We start from the raw sequence: 24,163 nt of genomic DNA on the forward strand, positions 1-24,163 counted from the left end.
CAAGCACTGTGAAACATTTTTTAGTCTGAAATCTGCTTTAATATCTCAGTCCTGTTTCAGCAAAAAACTTAAAAACTTGTTCTTCAGGCACAAGAGCAATTTGCTGCAGTGTTTGACCATTTGTTCTATGCAGAGTCAGGCATACCTTAGTCTGTTGTGAAGCCTCAGTAGAACTGGAGCATGGTGTGGGACAGCAGGGTTTTAAACCAGTATAGCTCTACAGTAACTTACAGTGGTATTAAATGTACCATCAATTAGCTATTTCACCAGTGCTTTCTTTTCAGGGCACTACGACAGAAACTGACTTAAGAAAGAGACATTCCAGTTCTTACCATGTTCCTATGGACTACCTAACAGACCCTAGTGCAAGGCAAAGAGCAATGAGTATAGCTAGCATGCTTACAAACACAATGGAAGGTATGTAACACAGATTTTTTTTGTATGACAGTGCCTTAAAAGTGCTGTTAAATGTGTGATGTATTAAGTGGCAGTGATGTTTTAACACAGCTATTTCAGCCTAGAGGGTACAGACAAGAAGAGATTTCTATATTTGGAGTTAGGGGAGGGGTTTTATTGGTGGTTTTTTTTTAATTTTATTTTTTAAATTGGGACTGATAAATCTGGAAAAAGATAAAAGCTTGCAACATACTGATAGGTTTGAGGTAGAAGTAGCAAGTTTCCAATTTAAAAATGGCTATGTTTCTTGCAGTAGAACAATCCCCTACAATCCCAATTCAGTAGACTTGCTGTTTTACAAAGGAGGGATCATGTTCGTCTTTCTGTAAGGCTAAATGCAATTACTCTGAATCATGGAATTAAGCCATTACTTGTAAGAAAGGTTGAAACATTTTGTTGAGGCTTAAATGACTATGCCCAAAACAGAAAATTGGAAGGTAATAAAGGGCAGTTGTGAACATGTGGCCCACAATGCTGCCTAAATACTTGTCTGACTTCAGGGTTGCTCTAAATGCTTACCTTTCATGAGGATATTTTAAAATATTTTATTGGAAGGGATCTTAAAAATCATCTAGAGTTCCAACCCCCCTGCCATGGACAGGAACACCTTTCACCGGAGCAGATTGCTCCAAGCCCCATCCAACCTGGCCTTGAATGCATCCAGGGATAGGACATCTACATCTTCCCTGGACAACCTGTGCCAGGGCCTCATCACTTTCACAGTAAAGAATTTTTGCCTACTATCTAATCTAAACCTACCCTCTTTCTGTTTAAAACTGTACACCCCCATCATCTCACTCCACTCCCAGACAAAGACTCCCTCTCTATCTTTCCTGCAGGCCCCTTATAAGTGCTGGAAAGCTGCAATAAGCTCCCTTTGGAGCCTTCTCTTCTCTAGAGAAGTAACCCCAGGTCTCTCAGCTTGTCTTCATAGGCCACATGCTCTGGCCCCTGAATATGTTTTTGGCCTCCTCTGAACCTGCTCTCATGCTGGGAACCCTAGAGCTGAACACAGCACTCCAGCTGGACGAGGAGAACCCTTCCCTCAGCCCTCTGGCCGTGCTGCTTTTGATGCTGCCCGGGAGGATATTGGCTCTCTGGGCTGTGACTAACATGGCTGGCTCACACACAATTACCCCAAGTCTTTGTCTGCTGGGCTGCTTTCAATCCCCTCATCACCCAGTCTTATGACAGGTTTCTAAGACAGATTTATCTTTTGCATTCTATATAACATTAGCTTGTGAATGGTTCTTTTATCTACTGAATCTTTAGTGTAGCTGTTTTGGAGGGGGGATTTGGTGTGGGTTTTTTTCTTTTAATAGATTATTTTAAATTGTAATTTCTTTTAACTAAAAACAGTCTCAGTTTCAAAATATCAACACAGTTTACCAACAGTGCCTTGGAAAACAGCATTTAGGTTTCAAAGAAATATCCAGGTGATTCAGGAATAGAGAAATATGTTTAAAATGTTATTTTCATTTTTCTCTCTAGAACTGGAAGAATCCAGACAGAAATGTCCACCATGCTGGTATAAATTTGCTAACACTTGCTTGATTTGGGACTGCTGTACTCCCTGGCTGAAAGTCAAACATATTGTAAATTTAATTGTGATGGACCCATTTGTTGATCTGGCCATTACCATCTGCATCGTCCTGAACACCCTGTTCATGGCCATGGAGCACTACCCAATGACAGAACAGTTTAGTGGTGTGCTTTCAGTAGGAAACCTTGTAAGTCTTTCATGATGTGCCGTGTTTGTAAAATGCGTTTTTCTTTAATTCTTTTCTGATTTATGCACATTCATGTAAAAGAAAAAGTTTACTATTTAGAAGTTAGGGATTGTTGAACTTAAATTTAAGTTCGTGATAGGAACAATTATCTATATTCCTAAAAGCCAAAAGGTGGTCTAAGGGCAAAGATGAGCTCTAAGGAGATAAAAATGAACATTAAAATCAGATTATATTCTATCTTTTGGCATTCATACATATTAGCAGGCTAGATAAAAAATGCATTTTCCCATTCTTTTTATTTGTAACCCAAACTCTATGATGCATATGTAAATTTCAAAAATTAATTTTATTCCTAACCCCAGTGAATGGAAATATAGAGAAGACATTCAGAGTTATTGTTAATTAATTTTTTGCTGAAAATATAACTTAGCACATGTTGATACCATTAGTTTTACTTTTTCAATATTTTCTTCCTAAACTGGAGTAAGAAACTATATTTTCCTTACAGGTGTTTACTGGAATTTTCACAGCAGAAATGTTTCTCAAGATAATTGCCATGGATCCTTATTATTATTTCCAAGAGGGCTGGAATATTTTTGATGGTTTTATTGTTAGTCTTAGTTTAATGGAACTTGGCCTTGCAAATGTAGAAGGATTATCTGTCCTCCGATCGTTCCGATTGGTAAATATACTATTTCAAATATGCTTCTAGATTACATTTTTGTATTTGTACGTATATATTTTGTGCATTTTTCATTTGCAAATTAAATATTTGGCTGAGACAGAAGATCTTTTCAGAACTTACAAAATGCTAAATTGCATACTCACTACATGGCATGTATATATTGCATCAACTTTGTTTTGCATATTATCATAGTAATGTCTGTTTTTCCTTCAAGATATTGTCAAAATCAATTCTATTCTTGACAAAAGTATGCTTAAAGGATTAACTTTTCTAAGAGAAGTACTTCTTAGAGTCTTCTCCCTAGATGAGGGGGTAAAAAAATTCAAGAGCCACAGGGCCTACATTTGACTGAAGATTAGTGAATTTCTTGGTAAATAATGAGTTAATTAACAAAAGTTTATTGACAATTTTGGCTTATAGACTTCCATTACCAATTTCCTTTATTGTTTAGTTTTACAAGAGAGTAGTGTTAAGATTTTTCATTTCCAGGGACTTTTCCTCCCTACCAGCCTTCTCTGTACCATCGTCTGCAAGGGTCTATCTGCTGTCTGACAGCTTTTCTGCTCAGAAGTCACTACAGTGTCTCTGTCTGTTATTACAGATCTCTTTCATGAACAAGAACTTGAAAAACCTTGGTTTTCTTGCAGACTAGGCTAGCATGCAATTCAGTGTCCAATCACTCTTTTGAAAAGACCTATACAGTGAGAGACATGAACCTAGAGTTCCTGGTCATCAAGATCAACTTCTGCCTTAAGTTAAAAAAAATGTAACTTGAAATGAAAGTTAAATACATCCTATTTAAAAAATAAGGGGTTTAAAATAAATTTGTTCTGGTTATCTGCATAGCATTACATTGTACTTTGCCTGAAGTCTAAAATCTGTCTGGATTGACTTCTCTCTCAATAGGAGATTCTGTTTTTTACTTGACATTTATGTCAAGTTGTTTTTATATCATATTTTCTTTATGAAGCATAAAATCATCTCATGAAATATTATTTAGTTCTATATTCATTTTAGTATTCTTCTCTTTCAATTGTCTGAACAATTGCTATATCTTTCCAATAATTTCATTTTTGTCTGTTTCAAGTTGTATTTATTAATATAATACTTTCCCTTGTTTTGCTCAATGTTGTATGACAAGCTTTGTAAAACACATTACATTTATTTTAAAAGACAGAAAATATATTGTTAAAGATACTTGCAAGTCACTTTTATTGTCATTAACAACTCTAGCTTGTTTCTCTTTTTAGGAAAACCATTTCATCCATCTCACTGCCTGTTAAAATGAAAGAAACTGGAAGTGACTATACACTTATGGTCCTGTTAAACTGATCACATTTCATATGTGCTCCTTTATTTTTAGTAATATTTTCTCAGAGTTTACAGGAGAAAGACTGTTTTGTCCAACTTCTTTAACAAGTAAAACTTCTTTATAAATACCTAAAGTCAACAAAAGAGTCAAAGTCTGAATGGGAGTCTTTGTGATAATTTCAATGTAATTGAAATGGGCACAGATATATTATTTTTGATTTCTTATTACTTGAATCAGGACTTAATACTGCTGATGTGTAGTATTGTACAAAGAACTGGAAACAGAAATTTTGTTACTAAAACTTCAGAAGATGACAAGAGACATGGTGTAGGCACATGGTAACTGAAATATGCAATGTATAGCAGTACTTTCATTACAATTAGATAACCAAGAACTATATTCCATTCTTCTGTTTTCCAGTTGCGAGTTTTCAAATTGGCAAAATCTTGGCCAACCCTAAATATGCTGATTAAGATTATTGGCAACTCAGTGGGAGCTCTGGGGAATCTGACCCTGGTGCTGGCCATCATTGTGTTCATTTTTGCTGTGGTTGGGATGCAGCTCTTTGGGAAGAGCTACAAGGAATGTGTCTGCAAGATCTCCAGTGACTGTGAACTGCCTCGCTGGCACATGCACGACTTCTTCCACTCTTTCCTGATTGTATTCCGAGTGCTGTGTGGAGAATGGATAGAAACCATGTGGGACTGCATGGAGGTTGCTGGCCAAACCATGTGCCTTACAGTCTTCATGATGGTCATGGTGATTGGAAACCTAGTGGTATGTAATCAGTGGGGATTTTTAAAAACTCTTAGGACGTATCTCTAGTTTTTCATTATTTAGAAATCTGAAATGAAAACTAGAGAAGGACTTCAGGAAATCATATAATCAGTTTTGCACATGGTCTGCCATAATTGCATGCAAATATCTCTTGTATGTTTGTAAAATTTAATGCAAGAAATAGCTTATTGAAATTGAGATTAAATAGTTTCTTGAAATTGAGGTGTACCACATCTGTGGACTCTATCTCTTAGCTAGTATTCCTGCCCAGGACCAAGACAGACTTGTATACTTGGCAAATATAAAATTTTATTGTATTCTAAATTAGAGATACTAGAGCTATGGTCTGTTGAACTGTAGAAGACTGTAGGCGTTTGCCTGCATTCCCCTGGCTTGTGAACACTACCTTGGACATAGCTTGCATAAATCACTGCTTTATGTTGTATTCTGCCTCTTTATGTCTTTCTTCATGTTGATGAGCAGATCTGTACTACTGCAGATTGTGGAGGAGACAGCTCAGATTTTCACCGGTATTAGTGCAGTTAAACCAGCTAAAAGTGCTTTTGGCAAGATAATAAAATGTTGGAGGCAGGGATTATGAACTGAAAAGAATAGCAGAAAGGTGCCTAGAAATGAAGTGTTACGTGTGAAATAAAAAATTATATCATGTTGAAAAACTCTTAATGACATATCTTTTATGACTTCAAAATAAAAGTAATTTTTTCCTTATTTTATTTTAGGTACTCAACCTATTTCTGGCCTTGCTGCTGAGCTCATTTAGTTCAGACAACCTTGCTGCTACAGATGATGACAATGAAATGAACAATCTCCAGATTGCTGTGGCAAGGATTCAGAAGGGAATAGATTATGTGAAGAGGAAAGTGCGTGAATTCATCCAAAAAGCCTTTGTTAGAAAACAGAAAGCTTTAGATGAAATCAAACCTCTTGAAGACCTAAACAATAAAAAAGACAGCTGTATTTCCAACCATACAATAGTAGACATAGGTAAAAACCTTGCCTATCTCAAAGACGGGAATGGAACTACCAGTGGCATAGGCAGCAGTGTGGAAAAATATGTTGTTGATGAGAGTGATTACATGTCATTCATAAACAACCCAAGTCTCACCGTGACAGTGCCCATTGCTGTTGGAGAATCAGATTTTGAAAATTTAAACACAGAGGAGTTCAGCAGTGAATCAGACCTGGAAGAAAGCAAAGAGGTAAGCCTATTTCTAACTTTAAAATACTCTGATGCTTTTTTTTTTTTTCTGAGGTTACTAGTGTTGAATTCAAATCTTTCTTTAATTCTTTTACAACAGCATATGCAAACTTGTAATGTTGTTTAAGGTAAATTGATGTAAGGTTGTGAGTTTTGAATGATGGTGATACAATATTGCATTTACAGTAACAATCAAGACACATAAGAAAAGTTTTTAGAAAATTAATCTTTTTTTCTATTTTATTTAGTTAAATCCTTAACAAAGAAACCAGTTTAATAGTCCTGGATACCAGAAGTCATATGGATTGTGTCTGGCTGGTGGAAATTTCTCCATGCTTATTTCATTAGAGGAGTTTATTTTTTAATCTGCTTTTTTAACAGTTCATTCTGATGTTTTTAACCTTTTTTTATATAGCGAAAATGCATCTATATACATCATAGATAAGTACATTTGAATACTGGACTAGCATCACTAAACAATGTCCAATAAATCACTAATAATCCATCTGATGATTGCAGAACCACTGAAGTGAAGTGGCCTTATGGCAAAAAAGTTACAAAGCTTAATATCCTAGTATAAGATTCTTTCATTTGACTACTCATTGTTATTTTCAAAGCTTTAAGATATTTGAATCTGTTACCTACTGTGACTAATAAAGTGTACCTCTTTCTGGCACAAGGTGGTGCCAAGTGGATAAATCCAATCTAGCACTGAGAGTTACAGTGGATGCCAAGGCATTATTATTGTGTGTGCATTATTACCCACTTCTTTGTCCTGCACAACAGCTCAAGTGGAGTAAGTCTGTGCAATGCTTAGTACTGATGCTAGTTCATTCAGCATTAGCATGGGTGTTTTTGAACAGTATTGCATGCTGTGGGGTAGACATAAACTAACATAAAGGATTTCATTAGTGATTTTCTCTTACTTGAATCTGAGAGTATAAATATGTGTAAGATTCTAGTAATTTTCTGCCTAAGATCCTTTTTTGTACCAACTGCATTACACATTTAGTCATATTTTCTTGTTTCTTATCACAAATTTCTTTATTATTCTTATAAAAATACTTTTTTCAGATTGATTGTATTAAGATTTATCTTACTCTTCAAAACCAGTACTTGGGTGTAGAACAAATCAGTTGAAGTCTAACCTACAGTTGTTCTGTTCTTCATTGCACAAGAGCACTATGTCAGCAGGAGAGGTGGCGGGTGAGCTTTGTACAAACCTCTGTGCTGGTGGTTGGCAGGGCTCAGTATGACAATGGTGCATCTCTTACTTCACTGGATAACTGGATGATGTGACTGCTGACTGTTTTCATTAGCCAAATCTTTCTTTTCTCCCCACGGAAGGACCCTCACTGGGTTGCTCTACAAGATGACAGAAATGCCGATGTCCTATAGGAAAAGTTTCAAAGCGATTATCCCACATTTGAGGCACGAACTCCAGTCATTAAGTTTCCACCATAAAAGAAAGGCTTTCTACACCACCCGCCATATTTAAAGGAAAACAGTGTCTTCATTGCATTCTTGGAGGCACTTAATGCTGTTGTGCTTCAGGAACTGCAAACTGATCAGGTGATAAGACAAAGAAATGCATATTAAGTCAGGGACCAGCTAGTGCCAAGCAGTTTCAATTGGCCAAGTCTGAAACTCTGCTGAGTATATTCAGGGCCAAAATTTCTTACTAGTGCAGATGCTGTAGGTGAAAAAATGAAGGGAGTGTTTATCAGCTTCAGGGATTTTCAAGAGAGACACAGCAGTAAGCAAAGATTGTGAGCATATTTCCTAGGAAAGTGCCTAAAGTTCAAGAAGATTTGAGTCACAGAAGCGTGACAAAAAAGCATTAAAATCTTAATTCTAGTTCCTACTCTTCACTTGATACTCTCAACCACCATGGTTTTTTGATGTAGTGGAGTGTTGGCTTATTAGTCAGATGACCAACACTCTTGTAATGAAAATGATCAATAGGAAAAGAAGGCATTTTTTAAATTAAAAATGACTTTTTTATAAGGTTTCCTCTTTTTTGCCTTGCCATAATGTGCCTTGCTTTTCTGGCCTCTCATGTTTTCCTGTTTATATGACAATGCTGTTGCCAAGTCTGCCAGTCACTTCATTGCTTACACCACAAATGAAAAAATCTAAGTCAGGAACTGCCATCAAACTGTGTTCAATTAGCAGATTTGCAGATGAAAGGCAGCTGATGCATCCAGGTGCTGTGAGGACACTGTACAGGATAGCCAGATGCTGATGAGTGTGTGTCTGTGTGCTTCTGCTTGCTTCTATGTCTACAACCAAGTCCATGTATTCACTGTTGTATAGGGAAATAAGCTGAATTCCAACAAAATAATTATTATTTATTAGAAAGTTTTAATTAAGCATATTAATGTTTGGTGAATTCTTTATTATAGCACATGTATCTTTCCAGTAGTTTGATAGAAATGTTAACTAGATTATGCCTTTGTAGAAACAATACGTAAAATGTTGTACATGCTTAGTAGGTGTGAATTAACAAGTAATTTTCTAGAAAGTTACTGAAATCTAAAATAAATTTAATTATAAAAACACTGTGTCCCTAAGAATGTCAGTGGGTGAATAAAGTATAATAAGAAAATTAGAGAACAAATACTAAATAAAACTTTATCATAGTAGTAGGCTGTTAACAATTGTGGTAACACTGTGCTGAGTCCATTGTCCTATAAATAAAGGTCTGTGGATCTGAGCTGCAGTGCTGCTATTTAGTGTAGAAACCATAAATATATTTTTTTCCATTTTAGGTTTTAAAGTACTATGAGGATGGTTTATATGGAAAAATTTTTAGTACATGTATGACTGTATAAGAATTAGTTAAAATAAACATAATAGTGGGTAATAATTAATTTATGTTAAATGTAACTTATAGGCCAATAATAACACCAAGATATACCAATGACAAAATATTTTTCAATGCTTTGAAGAAAATGAGCTCTCCTAATGCTGTTGCAGACACAATAATAATGTATTTTTAACTTTAAGAAATATTCAGTGCAAAAAACCAGAGGTGCTGTGTCCTGAACTTCATTTCCTACCGTTCTTACTTCTCACAGGAGTAGAACCAAGCTGGATCAGTCAAGCGGGCAGCTCTGGTGCCTTTTAGCGAGGCAGAGCATCGTGTCACCAGTTTTACACAGGTTACCTAAGCAAGTTATACATCTCTCTATATCCTGTTTAATCACCTTTTAGCCAATATTGACTGGCCTGCATGCTCTTCAGCTATGATCCTGTCCCATTCATTGCAATAAGTACCAACATGCACAGCTGCTCCCTGCTGAGCCACGGGACTCGCATCACAGCATGGTCAGGCAAGAGCAGCAGCCCCAGGGTTTCTGTGGTTCTGATCCTCTCCATAATATTTTAATAGTATTTTGCAGTGCATGCTATGTACCTCTCCTAATCTTGATGATATAAAATTCAGGATTCTGTTTTTGAAGGGTTTTCTTTTGCTTTGAGGGAAGGCAGGATATGTAACACATATGCCACGTTTCTCATCAGAAGCTTATATTTATATATAAGACCATCTGTAAATTTGTTGATAATAAAAAGCTGCTAGCTGTTTTAGAAAACTTTCATATTATTGTGTTTTAACTTATAATGGAAGTAACCTGCAAACTCATCATAGTCCTGTTTTTATATTTCACTTTTTTTTAGAAGTGCTTTTCTTTAGTATTTATATAAACATTTCATTATTTTGGAGATTAATATGCAGTACTTGGAGCACCATTAAGCATGAAACTAATTTAATTTCTGCAGTCAAAGCATGTGACCTTAATTTGGTTGAAAGAATTCATACAAACCTGTTATTTGGCTGGTTAGACATTCAGAGATCAGTTCTGCTCTTACTTACGCTCACACTTAGGTGTAGAGGTGCAAAGAGAACACTGACTGCAAGATGTGGCCCAATTAAATCTTCTTGTAGCTCTTTAATTTACGGTCAAAAAATTATTACCTCCCCAAACAGCTAAAATTGTCTGCCTTGAGAAACTTATTCTCATCTCATCAGTAACAGACAAAGCTTAGAATTCAAGAAAATAAACAACTGAGTTTGGATCAAAATGTGCGGAAGTTCCTCAGCTTCAGTGTGATTTACATCACCTCTTAATGCCATAATATTTACAACACCACAGCTGCTGCTTTCACTTTTGTAAATCAGTGGAATTAAAACATACTTGCTCCAGAGCTTTTCCTATTATATTTTGTAAAGAATAATTATTCTGATAAGATGTATTTTGATTTTAAAATATTCCTTATTTAAAATCCCTTGATACTCTGAAGAATTTAGGCTTTGTCTTGTGAATTGGTAACATTGTATTAGCAAATTGTGATTCACTATGGATGATATTAAGTTGCTAATGTTAATGGAAGTTTGCTTAATTAATATTTGCAAACAGCAGTCCCTTACTCTATTTCAGAAATATCCTTTCATTATTGTTTGTATGAATTAAAGAGCCTTTTAAAGTAAGAACTGGTAGGAGGGCTTTTTCCCACTGGAGCATATTTCCACTGCTACTTAAATTGCTTTTGCTTTCATACAACTTTTTTTTTCAAATATTTTCATTTAATAAATTCTCATTAATAAATACATCAAAGGAATTATGAATATCAATAAAGTCCAGAGTGGACTATAATTTAGAGATACTGAGTTTTTGCAGTATTTGCAATCAATAATCACCACAAGGTGGTTTTGCTTTGATTTACAGTGTTCTGGATTTATATACTTAGAGAGGTATTCTGCCTAACTGTATAAGCATTTCAAAGAGTGAAATCCAGGTTCCCCTTAATTACACCACTGGAATCACAATGATATCTACCACTTTGAAGATTTTATAGGTGATATAGCCATACTGAAAAAGACTGGATAGTTTAGATATAATATTGCCATTTATATCACAGAACATTTCATTTTCATACTGACATTCACACAGCAGTGAGAAAATAAAACCAATTTAATTTCCATTATTTAGCATTTTCACAGGTATTTATGAGGAAAGGAAATTGAAAGCAAAATCAAAATGGTGGTTTCTCTTGGCTCCATCTTCCTTCTTATGTCTGTCCTGCTCTTTGCTCCTTCAATCCCTTAAATTATAATTTCTACATCTATTAGTGGCATCCTGGCCAATCATGAAATTTCAGCCTTTGTTAAAAATGTTAAAAAGCTAAGAGCTGTCCATCTACTCTCCGATAATCATCTTTGGAACAAACAAGAAAATGTTAGAAGTTGCCTGGCTGTAAGTGAAGCAGAATTGTATGAATCTATGAGATGTTGTCAAGGTTCAGAAAGTAATTATGTCAAAAACTTCCTGACCTAATCTTGGCTGCTGCTTTTTGCAATGCTTCTCTGATAGGCAAGCTGCTTTCCTATCTTGAAAGCTAAATTAAAATCTGTATCTCATACTGTTCTGTATTGCTGACTAAAGCATGTCTGGCAAGGCTGTTGGTACATGTGATGTAAAAGATATTTCAGTCTCTAGGATAATCAGTACTGCTGCTTTAGAAACATCTAACTACTTTTGTCCCCTTACTGTCTTCTTCGAAAAGGAGGTAGAGTATGTACATTGCAAGGTTTTGAAAAACAGATTTCTCTGAGAATAATTTTCTTAGCATACTATTCAGAAAATTTCTATCTTCATAACCCTCAAAGAGTGTCTAATGCTTGATCCTGATAAATCTCTTATAATCTGCATGACTGAATCCTTTTGAAATCTAGACTCATGGTATAACAAAAAGCTTAAAATGGACTTACTGTTAGATCAAAGCTAATGCTTGGGTTTGATTATTTTCTTGTTTCTATAGGTTCTTTTTTTTTTTAAAGCTATATACATGTTAAGTAAACAGCCTAAATTCAGTTTTTGTAATGCTGGTAAGCAGAGAAAAATTTACCGGGTACAAAGGTAACTTTTAGATATGTTTAGGTAAAGAACATACCTAACATCAGGGTCTGCAGTTGGGTACTCTAGCTAGCCAGCTGGATTCCATATATGTGAACACTGGTAAGTCACTGCTAGAAAAATCTTCCTATGTATTAAGGCATGGACAAATGTGATAGGAATAACGTGATCCATTGGCAGGTCATGTTGTGTTGAATACAAAGAAATAAGTACAAAGTCCCTAAGTCAGTTGCTTTATGCCAGAGCATAAATGTTACTGAAAAGTTTTCCCAGCATACTGAACTTAATTGAGTCAATAAAATCTTGAGATGTTGTATCATAAAATCTGCTGATTCTAACGCATACGAAATTTTATAAATTTTGTACATAATGCCATAGAATAAATTCAATGTTAAAAATAACAAAGAAAAATGAAAAAAGAAATTATACTGTTGAATATTTTTAGTTTTTGTTTTTTCCCTAATGATGCTGAACTCTCACAGACTGAATTTATTGAATAATTTTTGTAATATTCTTCTTTATATACTGATCTGGTTGGGGCTAAATTCAGGTATAATAGAGCAGCATGCTAAGGAAATACTCTGCTACATCAGCAGAAGAGTGAGTTCTCAGTGGGATGAGGCATTTAAATGTTGCATTTAAAGTATCAGCTGCTGTTGATTCAATTTAGGATTTTTCTGTTCAGTTTAACTCCTGTGATTATTGTTACAGCTCTGTAAATGAAGCATAGCAGATTTTTAGTGAGAAGAGACTTGAAAGATACTTCTTACCATACATAGTGCCCCACATAAATAAAGTTGTCTCTTTGATGTTCCTGATAATTTACAGTTCTATTGATAATTTTTTACCTTTTTATCTGATATTTGTGATCTCTCCTTATAGTAGCTATATCTAATCTTCCATGTTGAGTTAACTGTTAGTCTTAAGCAATTTCAGTAATAGGAATTCATTACCCCTTTTTGCTTATTAAACTAACTGCATAATATCTGAGTCACTGAACTCTTCATTTTCCTGTAAAAGAATGCACAGTAGGTCTTTCCAACTTACGGTTCAGCCAGTTCATAATTTTTGTTTGCTCTGCTACTACTACAGCATTCTGCTAGAAATGCTCTCCAGATTGGAATGATGCAAGCAACATTTTAAGAAAACACTATGTAATAAAAACAGTCACTTCTCAGTGTAAAAATGATTTACTGTATTGTATTGATAAATGGTAACTTTTAACATAATATGTAATTTTTTAAATGTACCTTGCATTTATGATATTTCTGGCTTTTTCTCAAACTGATGATTGACCTGCCCTGATGTTTAAATGCTGTGGTCCTTCCTTGGTGACTACAGTATTTATGCCATACTTTCTAGTTTCTCCATTTTAGAGGCAATATTCCACAATGACCAAACTGCCATGCATTATCTATAATTCAAACACATTGCAATCTGAAATTTGTCAATAATAATCTGCAGAAAAGTGTGCATCCATCTCTTTGCACATTGGACCTGACCTCAAGAGATGTTAAAACTCATGCAGAGATATGAGACATGAATGTCTAAACTGGGAAATTCAAAAAAGCATAGATGAAATGGGTGTGCAGATGTCACTGAAACTAGGTGCATAATACACCCTCCAATACATGTTTCCATTTGTTCAGCCTTCCTCTGAAGTATATAGAGCACACTATACTGTGCTCTATAGTGAACCACAGTACACAAAAATCAAAGTTAAGCTTATGTCAGAATCACAACACAATATATTGTCAGTGTGATTCAATAGAATCAGAATGGGGGAGGAAGAACTAAATCTTCTTTTTGTTTGAAGAACATGCTGAATATTTGTTGCTATGTAAAATTCCAATAAATGTCTCAAGTTACTTTTTGTATCCACACATTAGTACTGTTTACATTTCCTTTACAAAAAACTGTTTGGAATTAGAAGCTATTCAGAAATGTTTTAAAGGAATAATGCCTCTAACTTCAGATTTAAGTGTCAGCAAAAATAAACATCTTTAATGTTGTCATAGAACATCTCTGTCTAATATCAATTTCCTATAGACTGTATTCTAAATCTGCTTACATCATTCCCTTTATAAGATTAGCTACTTATCAATGCAGCCATTTTACTGATGTTATACTCCATATAGTGATAACATTAGAAGAGTCATAGAATGCTGTCATCAAACTACTTTTACTTACTATAGTACTCATATTTGTCTGCTGCCAGCATCATATGATAGTGTGAAAGAATAATTTTTAAGGTTTGGATTATAATATTGATATGATTTATTTATGCAGTATTATTTTATTCCAATATTGTTTTAAAATAAATTCTTTTAACTTTAATAATTCAATTTTTTTTGGCCTTTTATAGTAATTGGACATCTATGTGTACTATTCCAAAGTAATAAGTAGTTTCAAAATGCACAATAAATTCAGAAAATGCATTGGCAAGTGAGTATGCAAAATATCAGCTACTGCTCCTAAAGTAATGTGCTGCTCTTTTGGAAATAAAGATAATTAAATTATCCTATAAAACTCATAACATGTGTTTTCATGTCAATAATAATGAAAACATTACATTAAAATTTAGGTTTAGTTAGCTTTGTACAGACTTGCTAGAATAATATTTACTTGAGACATGAAAATACATCTGTGCAGCTTGCTGTTGGTTTGGTCATGATGTTGGAAATATATTTGTATAAACACATGCTATCTAAAGTGTAACCTAAAATGCAGCCACATGATTGGAATAATTAAACAGTACAAAATGTGGAAAGCACCCATTCTCAGTTTACTGACATTTCACTTCAAAATTCTTATGTGTGGCTCAGAATAATACTCTAGTAATTCCAGCAATTCCTTGTATGAAAATATCAAAATATTTTCAATAGGGAAAATGCACATTATGTAGTTTCTAATCTTGTGACCTCACCTGTAGTAGAGCAATTTGGCATTATAGATAGTAGATAAGAAGTTATTTTAGTATCACACCATTGAATACATTCAAAATATTTTGATATACATTTCCAACATAAATTTCTAGTCAAAATAATAAAACTGGAAAAAAATAATTATGTGGGGTTTCATTCGCAGAAATTAAATGCATCCAGTTCATCAGAAGGCAGCACAGTTGATATTGGACTACCTCCAGAAGGTGAACAGCCAGAGGCAGAACCAGAAGAAGTTCTAGAGCCAGAAGCCTGTTTTACAGAAGGTAGGCAAAGCAAAATGAAGGCAAGATAAATAGACCTAGTTGTGTAGATTTGTGCAGGATTCTCTTTTTATTCAAAATCAAATGAAGTTTAGAGATTATAGTTGTAATATCTGTTAGTATTAGTAACAGATTTTATTAGTGTTAGTAACTCTTTCGGAGTTACTGCCATAGATTTACTGTTCTTATGTGTTCTCTCTCTTTGGAAGGTATTGCAAAATATACAAAGATTTAAATTCAAATACTAAACAAAAATGCTCAAAGAGAAATTATAAGGATCTAATGCAGCAGCACTATGATAAGAAAAAAGTAAATTGATTACCATTCATTGTGATTCTTTATAAATATTTACTTTATTCTGACATCTCAAAATTTATTATCACATTTAGGGTGTGTGCGGAGATTCAAATGCTGTCAAGTCAGTGTAGAAGAAGGAAAGGGGAAAATCTGGTGGAATCTTAGGAAAACCTGCTATAAGATTGTTGAACACAACTGGTTTGAGACCTTCATAGTCTTCATGATTCTTCTCAGCAGCGGTGCTCTGGTAAATTAAGTGTGGAACAATTGTGACAATTGTGATTTTAAACAGCAAGCATTTAAAATTACAGTTAATCACATAGCTACAGGTAACAAATTAAAATTTGATATCCAAATAATATATGTTCTAATATAAATATATATCTGCAAGTATTTGGCATATATTGTAAAACATGTAAGAATTTGCTTGTGGGCTCTCACTCCACTTTCTCTGCCTGCAATTCCGCCTGTGCAATATTTTTTTTATCCTTCTTAAATATATTGTCATGGAGGTGTTACTGTCATCCCTGACTGGCTTGGCCTTGGCCAGTGGTGGGTCTGTCCTGGAGCCAGCTGGCATTGGCTCTGCTGAACATGGAGGAAGCTTCTAGGAGCTTCCCACAGAAGCCACCCCTCTAGATCCCCTCACTACCAAAACCTGGCTATACAAACATTATCCATGGAAGCCAATTAAAATGAAGTTTGAAGAGTGGTCTTACAGTAAGTTTTGTGTAATGCTGATCAGCTTGGCTGAAAGATGAATATTGTTTGGGCCCAGCTTTATGAAAATATTAGGTGAAAGCTGAAGTTATACTTGAGGGAAAGATACATGCCTTATCATCACGTATATTTTTTCAATTTAGATTTTTTTCCTGGCCATTCCTATTTGACACTGCAAATTGTGAAGACATTTAATTATATCTTCAAAAATCTTTTTCACAGGCATTTGAAGATATCTACATAGAGCAACGCAAAACTATCAAGACCATGCTGGAATATGCTGACAAAGTTTTCACCTATATCTTCATTCTGGAAATGCTTTTAAAATGGGTTGCTTATGGCTTTCAAACCTATTTCACTAATGCATGGTGCTGGCTGGACTTCCTGATTGTTGATGTATGTATTCTTTTTCATGTCCTGTATGATAGACTTAAAAAAACATAACATTATATTTTCAGGATAAGATTTCTGTTCTATTCAACAAAAATTCTATTTTAACTGCTGTGGTGGTATGGTTTATAATTCTGTTCAGGATGGAAAAAAAATTTGGATATACTTATTTCTCTAGAAATTATTTTTTTTAAATTCTCTTGTTTTATGAAGTTGTAATTCTTTCTTGAAATTATGCTTTTTACTATCTTTTTTGATGGTATAGAAAAGATGCTGTTCATCCTCTTCATTTTTTTTTTTTTGTATATGGAAGCAATTTCTCAAACTTTTTCTAATATTCTTATGAATTACTGTTAGTGTCCTGTCACTTACTCTGTGCAATATGAAAAGAAAATACTGCTAGGAATTGTCATTTTCATTCTACTGTTCAGTACCCTTGCACTTTTCACTATATCATGGAGGTGACCTCAAAGAGACAGTTCAGAGAACCATAGATGAGCCCCTCTAGAATCGGTTCCCACATGATTTGTCAAAGGCTGCACTACCAAGGAGCAGATACGCATTGTCTGAAGGAGACCTAGTGAGAAGTGCATTTTAATTTCAGGTCTACATGCTCAACAATGCATGTAAAGTACTGGGTGGCATAAATGGAAGACTACAGATCTTTGACCATATAGCAGATGTTCATTTCCCTTCCATCCCCAATAGCCTGATTTACTTCTCAGTTCCACAGATGTAATTCCCATGGAATGCAAGTTAAGGGTATGTCTTAAACCACCTAGTTGCACATTACAAAAAGCACCAGAATTCTATAGAAATTGCTAAATATCTCCCTAGAATGACAGTGATGGTCTTTAATACACAGTGTTTGAAAAACGCTACACCTTGTAAATCCAGACCAGCATTGCAAGTCCTTTGATAAAACATGACTGTGTGCTCATAGAGTATTTTATGATTGAGTCTGTACTTCTGTAAAACATGTATTGGCTCAATCACCCCATGTATAAATTGCCATGACCAGTAGAACTTGTATTTATCAACAAATATTTAATTCTTATTTGATAATTCGTGGTTTAGTTACTTCTGTGACTAGCTTTATTAGCTTTATTAGTTTTTCACGTCAACCTTACCTTGGTGCTTTTTTTAAAATAAAAAAAAAATATTATCTGAGGCATTCATTTTAATCTATAGATGGGCATTGAAATAAAAAAGCAAAAAGAACAATTTGGAGATGAAGGAATTGAGAGAGAAGGAAGGATGAAAGGGAAGGGAAGGGCATTAAATAGACATAAATAGAAGGTGATACGTTTTATTTTTGATTTATTAGGACCACTCCTTCCCAATGGCTATTAGAAATACATTTTCAAGGATCATTGATGAAAGATAATTGTATTATTTATTTTACAGCTATTCTAGTTTATTTACTCATCTGCCTGCAGACCAGACCAGCGTTATGCAATCCAGGATTGATGAAGTGGTTAAAGGAGTCACAGGGAATGTAATGAAGTGTGGATATGCCTAACAGTGAAGCTTCTGCCATTGTCTAACAGTTGGTTCTCAGTCTTGATTAGTCCGGTTAAATCTGAACAGCACTGGTAGCTATGGCTGTTGAATAAGATTTTCTGGACACTAGAAAGTTACATTTGACCAAAAGCAAGGTCTGGATGTGGTTTTTGAGAGCGTTTACATTCTCATCAAGTTCTGAAGATATCATGGGAAGTCCTTACCTAAATTGTCCATTCCAATTCACCCAGCTTTTGGGTGTTTTGTTTTTGCATGTGACTTCATTTTTGTTTAAACCCCACCAAATGTTGACTGGTTTATGTGACTATAGAAGGCACTTTTATACCATGCTATCAACATGATTTCATCAACAGGTACCTAGAATATCTTTTTATTCTTCTTTGTCTGACATAAAAAAATTTCTGTATTATAGAGGGTTTCCTGGAGAAAGAGGTCCAGCCTTGAATCTTTTTGAGAAGTTCAGGGCACACATCATTCCCACCGCATGTGTTGGAAGGATATAAAGATGAATGAGCAATATTGCCTTTCTGTTTTTGTGTAGGTCTCTTTGGTTAGCTTAACAGCTAATGCCTTGGGCTACTCAGAACTTGGTGCCATTAAATCCCTTAGGACACTAAGAGCTTTGAGACCTCTAAGAGCCTTGTCGCGATTTGAAGGGATGAGGGTAAGACCACGTGAAAGAATCTGAAATAATGCATGCATCCATGGAAACAATGCATGCAGAATAATCAACAACCAATCCATGCAGAAATGCTACACTACCATCCTATATATTTCACATTTATCACTAACATATAAGCAAAAGTCTTCATCTGCTTATATGAAATCATGCATTATTGCACATATTGTTACACTTAATGAGGCTCCTTGGCCTTTCCCCATTTTCATACTTTCCTGGAGGGCCCAAGGATTTATCAACTGCATGGATCTATGCAATGTTACTGAATTTATCCTATACAAACACATCCTGCTGTAGTCAGAACAGTTTAAAAAAGCTCCAATACTTCCTCTTAAAAGTGTGTGCACATACATCCATGTATGCATGCACATGTGTATTTTGTACCAGTTTAGGCTATCATACATAGTCTATATCTTTTAACATAGTATTCTGTATATATAAATTGGGAATGTCTTTTAGAACTAAAAGTTTTTAATTAATTTGTATGTTAATAAGTAAATTAGCACTATTAAAATACCTTCTCTCTTTCATATTTGAACCATTGCATTCTATTTAAGAAAACTTTTCTAGCCTATCAGAGATCGAGCTGGTTTTATGATTTCTGGTTGCTTACTGCTTTCCATAATGATTGTAAAATGTTAAGTATAATCTGCAGAGCACTAAGCAGCCTGAAAACATATTAGAGTTTTGCTGATATATTTGAGAAGTTACTGTCCCCAGCTGTTTGTTATCACTCTATCAGCACAGCTGAGACCCTCAGCTGCCCAACAGGGCATGTTCAGTGTGCCTCAGTGCAAAGTCAAAGTGGTCAGTTTAAATCACTTCTTTAGTTCACTGATATGGACAAAGCCCTGAGGTACTCAGCCATGACTCCAAAGCTCTAGAAATGTTTCTCTCAAGGGTAGTAGTGAACAGCCAGACATGGTAGATATTTCTAGCTCCAACCATCGGAAGATGTCTGGCTTACATCTTCAGGGTCCATCTGTCTCTCTTGGACAGACTGCCATAGTGGGCATCAGCAAGTGCACCTGAACTGGAACCCTACCACCATAATTAAAAGGGATCCTTGTGTGAGCTCCCTCCTGCCATCACTGTTCTTTGCCACCCCAGGTGATAAGCTGATTAGCTAATTTGTAAATCAACTACAAACTGGTGAGCTTCTGAAGAAAATGTCAAGTTCTCTGTGTGTGGATAGTAAGAGGAAAGAATTCAATGAAAAAGGAAATGGCCTTTGATGAAATGTTATAATTTCAAACAGGAAATAGCATTTTTTTGCCTCCAAAAAATCTCTGGACTTTTACTAAAGCAAATTTGAAAATTTGGGATGTTTATATGAGAGGTAAGGCTTGTCTAAAGCATCAGTATTATCTCACTAAAATCATATTAACTGTTGGTGTTTCTTTCATGACAACAATTAGCAAAACAAAAAAAACCAAAATATTTTTTTTTAATTTTATATAAAATTGCTTCAGTGGCAATTTATTGTTGCAAGGAAAAAACCCAATAACATGGCCATGAAGGTTTAGGGGTAATTGTCAATCCCATGAATTCCATATTTGTGTAAACCTTAACTACGGATTTGATCCTGATCTGCCAGCTGTATTTCTTTGTACAATACTCAGATGAGGAGAAGATTTATGAGTTTAGCAAAAAATGCAATAAAAAGTAGTCGATGAAGTTAAATTACTTAAAACTAGAAATGTGACCTATAACTTCATTAGTTAGGCAGTTGACCATTGAAATATTCCAATGGATGTACTGAACTTTGCCTTATTTAAAGTAATTAATTCCAAGTTTAGTGTCTTTAAAGATACAGTAGTTCAAGTTGATGGAGAGAATAGTATAAGACTATTTAAAGGTCTGATACATGGAAATTCAATATGTCTGTTCATAACACAATCATTCCACTGGTGTTTATCATGTATGAACTGGAAATATGACAATACAGTACAATGCATACATTTGCATAGACACTTAAATTGCTTCCATTGAGCACTTCCCATAAACAGGCAGGAAATTCTGTTCAATACATGTACAGTTTTAACACATTGTACTATTCTCTAGGATTTCAACTTGTGCCCATGCAAACTAGTAATTAATAGAAAAAAATTGCCTCTATGAAAAATATTATTTTTCCCCTGCATTTTCCCACCACTGTTATTGCTAGGAAAGTTATATTTTAATTTGCACTTGGTACTTCATTAAAGTAGCCTGTGGGAATATAATTAATCTGTCCATTCTTTGTCCCAAGCAGTATCACTCACTGCTATGTGGTGCTAGGCACTAATACCTTTTTCTCTCAACTAGAAAACAAGGGGTTTGATGCCTTTCTTATGCTTCCCCTGCTTTCATCTGCTGTCAGGCCTAGCCCCCTTTCCTCACAGACTACTGATGGAAGCTGGAAGGTGTTGGGATCAGTGTTTCCAGTGATGCTCAACTTTATGTTTTGAGTGTCTTCAAATGATTTGTATCACAAGCTGGTTCTCTGTAGCTTCAGGACTCAGACTAATACCAGAGAAAGTAGGTCAGCTGTAGAAATCCAGCAATTAAAGAAAGAACATGACTGGACCTGTAGCTGTAGCACAAAGAGGAACAGAATTCTTGGGTGCCCTGAGACTGAAAGCTGGAGGACAAATATTTTCACTTCATTAACTATGCCTTTATGTCTCAAAAATTGTTCCTGATGGATGATATAATTACACTTAAGAAATCTACTTATATTTTTTTGAGTAAAATAATTGAGATAACTTTCAATAAAAAAACCTAATATATTTGGAAAATATTCCTAAATTGGGAAAAAATGACCTTGCCATTTATTATTCCAGTCAAATTGTTGTAAAAATAAGTGAGTACATGGTTTTCCAATTTAAGTTAATTCAGCATAGTTATTAGACTGTTAATTTTGCCTAGATCAAATAATATCCTATGGCCTCCTACAGTCATGTGGTTCACAGTGCTGAGTACAAGCTTGTCAACATAAGACAGCCCTGTTGAATCAGAAGAGATTTACCCATCTGTTAGGGAATCCTCTCAACCCAGACACTGATTTATACAATTCTATATTACTTTTGCTTATTAATTTATAACAGGTATTGCTAAGGAGATTTTTAGTATGATTAAAAAACTATTCTGATTTGGTTTAAATTTCCCCACTAGATATAATCACTTATTAAAACATTTGATTTACAATATGTGGAAAAAAGGTACAAAAAACCAAAAGAGCATGGAATATTTGGACTTCATAAACCATTCTGTGCTTTTATAGAGTGATGGAGTAGTTTACATTGAAAGCAACTTCATTTGATCCACTTCCTAAATTTAAGTATAACAAGAATTTCCCTGAAGTCCTATAGTCTCTCAAATGTTGTCAAAAGTATGTATCAACCAAAAGAGGTAGTGTTTTGTCAGGAGTGAGGCCCTGAAAGTACAACAGAATCTCTCCTTTCCTTCAGCCCAATTCTCCTTTATTGTACACATGATGGTGGTTCATCACCTATCTAATATTCAAAGGATTTAGTTTCTGTTTTGTAGGAGGGCAAGGAATGAAAACCCATCTACCTGAATCACTAATTTTATAATTCATTGATTCAAGGGAGGATATTAGTTGTAGATATAACTGTAATGCCAAAATACTTCATAGAACTTCACTACATATTTGTATTTCAAACAGAAACAATAAGTTTATTATGCTGGAGGATCTGCCCTAGTACTTACATCATATATACTAAATGAAGTATAAAAAGCCCATCAAGGTAATAGGTAGTGTTTTGCATTTAAAAAAAAAAAGCAAAGTTCTTTAAGTTTTAAGGATCTGCTTCAGTTGTTTTGGCAAAGTTTGTGGCAGTGCTCTATGCTTAACAAATTTTACATTCTTAGAGTCATTTACAGAGAGATTTAAAATAGGAATGAATTATTTTAGCATCATTGATTCCATCATTGAATTAATAATTGTCATTCATAATGGACCTACTTTCTCCCAAATTTTATTTTCCTTAGTGTTTTATTTTCATTCTGGCATGTTTTTAATCATTGCTCATCATCACACATGAACTCATTTTCACATTTTTCTTTCCTGAAGCCTTATTTTTCCCAAAATTCAGTTGGGAATTAAATCATGTCTCATTTTCAAGTTTTATCTGCCAGTTGCCTGAACACTAACAGCTCTGGTGTGTTCAGGTACTCAGTAGCTTTCCTGGTTTGAACATTTCTACTTTTCTAATTCTAAATGTAAACATCCAAAGGAACATGCATACATCACTTGGTTTTATGACTCAAAGTTAATTTCAATTAGAAATTTGATTATTAATAGATTTGAGCTTGCTTGGATTTATCCAGTAAACATGTAGTATTGAAAATTTGGTTTGTTTGATTCAATCAGTGATTATAATTATTATGGTTTTGCAGATATACATTAAGTAAATATTCTAAAAAGCACTGATAAATACTTTTTTCCCTCTTTTTTTTTTAAGTTTGTTTTACTGGTTCTTATTTTACACATTCTTTAAAGCTACCATTTGCTATTTGTATTTTTTCCTTCTAATTAAGTTTGGCATTTTATCTTTTCTCTATACTTTTCTGACTTGTTACTCTCAACAATTGAAGTGTTATACCGATATTAGAATTATAATTGCGTGTTACATGTGAAGCATTTGTAAGATCCTGGTGCCTGTGTTCTCACAGTGTCTCTCTTTGGTTTGATTTGTACTCCAGGTTGTGGTGAATGCCCTGTTAGGAGCAATTCCATCTATTATGAATGTGCTTCTTGTTTGCCTTATATTCTGGCTGATATTTAGTATCATGGGAGTAAATCTATTTGCTGGAAAATTTTACTACTGTGTTAACACTACAACTGATGAGAGGTTTGATATCAGCCAAATTAACAACTTCAGTCAATGTGAGGAGCTCATACAAAACAATGAAACTGCCCGCTGGAAGAATGTGAAGGTTAACTTTGACAACGTAGGCCTTGGTTACCTTTCTCTGCTCCAAGTGGTGAGTCACCAGTCCTTAATTTCTATTTATCTTTCTATATTTCTATTGTTTACTTGTAACAGTAAAAAGTTTCTTAGTCCTTTTATTTTAATTTAGAAATTTTGGCTCTCAATTCTCGGTTTGAATTATGAAGTGTGAGATAAATCCATAATTCCACAGAAGTAACACAAAGCCTAGAGGATATACTGACTATAAAAATGTAATTCAAACCAAATACACCTTAGCTGCATTGAATCTGTATCAAGTAAACCTCTAATGC

At 34.6% G+C, this 24,163-nt stretch overlaps 1 protein-coding gene across 10 annotated transcripts in view; it reads left to right on the forward strand.

Moving 5' to 3' along the window:
* LOC103814401 (sodium channel protein type 2 subunit alpha) overlaps positions 1-24,163 on the forward strand; it is a 50,170-nt gene that overhangs the window by 21,250 nt on the left and 4,757 nt on the right. For all 10 annotated transcript variants that reach the window (XM_009087942.4, XM_050976751.1, XM_050976757.1 and 7 more), the window contains 10 exons: positions 285-417; positions 1,948-2,186; positions 2,695-2,868; positions 4,604-4,960; positions 5,701-6,180; positions 15,185-15,305; positions 15,692-15,846; positions 16,542-16,715; positions 18,775-18,897; positions 23,623-23,904. In XM_009087942.4, the coding sequence (XP_009086190.2) occupies positions 285-417; positions 1,948-2,186; positions 2,695-2,868; positions 4,604-4,960; positions 5,701-6,180; positions 15,185-15,305; positions 15,692-15,846; positions 16,542-16,715; positions 18,775-18,897; positions 23,623-23,904 (2,238 nt within the window). The remainder of the gene's footprint in view (positions 1-284; positions 418-1,947; positions 2,187-2,694; positions 2,869-4,603; positions 4,961-5,700; positions 6,181-15,184; positions 15,306-15,691; positions 15,847-16,541; positions 16,716-18,774; positions 18,898-23,622; positions 23,905-24,163) is intronic.

This window comes from Serinus canaria, chromosome 7 (genome assembly GCF_022539315.1).
Source record: "Serinus canaria isolate serCan28SL12 chromosome 7, serCan2020, whole genome shotgun sequence".
NCBI classification, from domain to species: Eukaryota; Metazoa; Chordata; class Aves; order Passeriformes; family Fringillidae; genus Serinus; species Serinus canaria.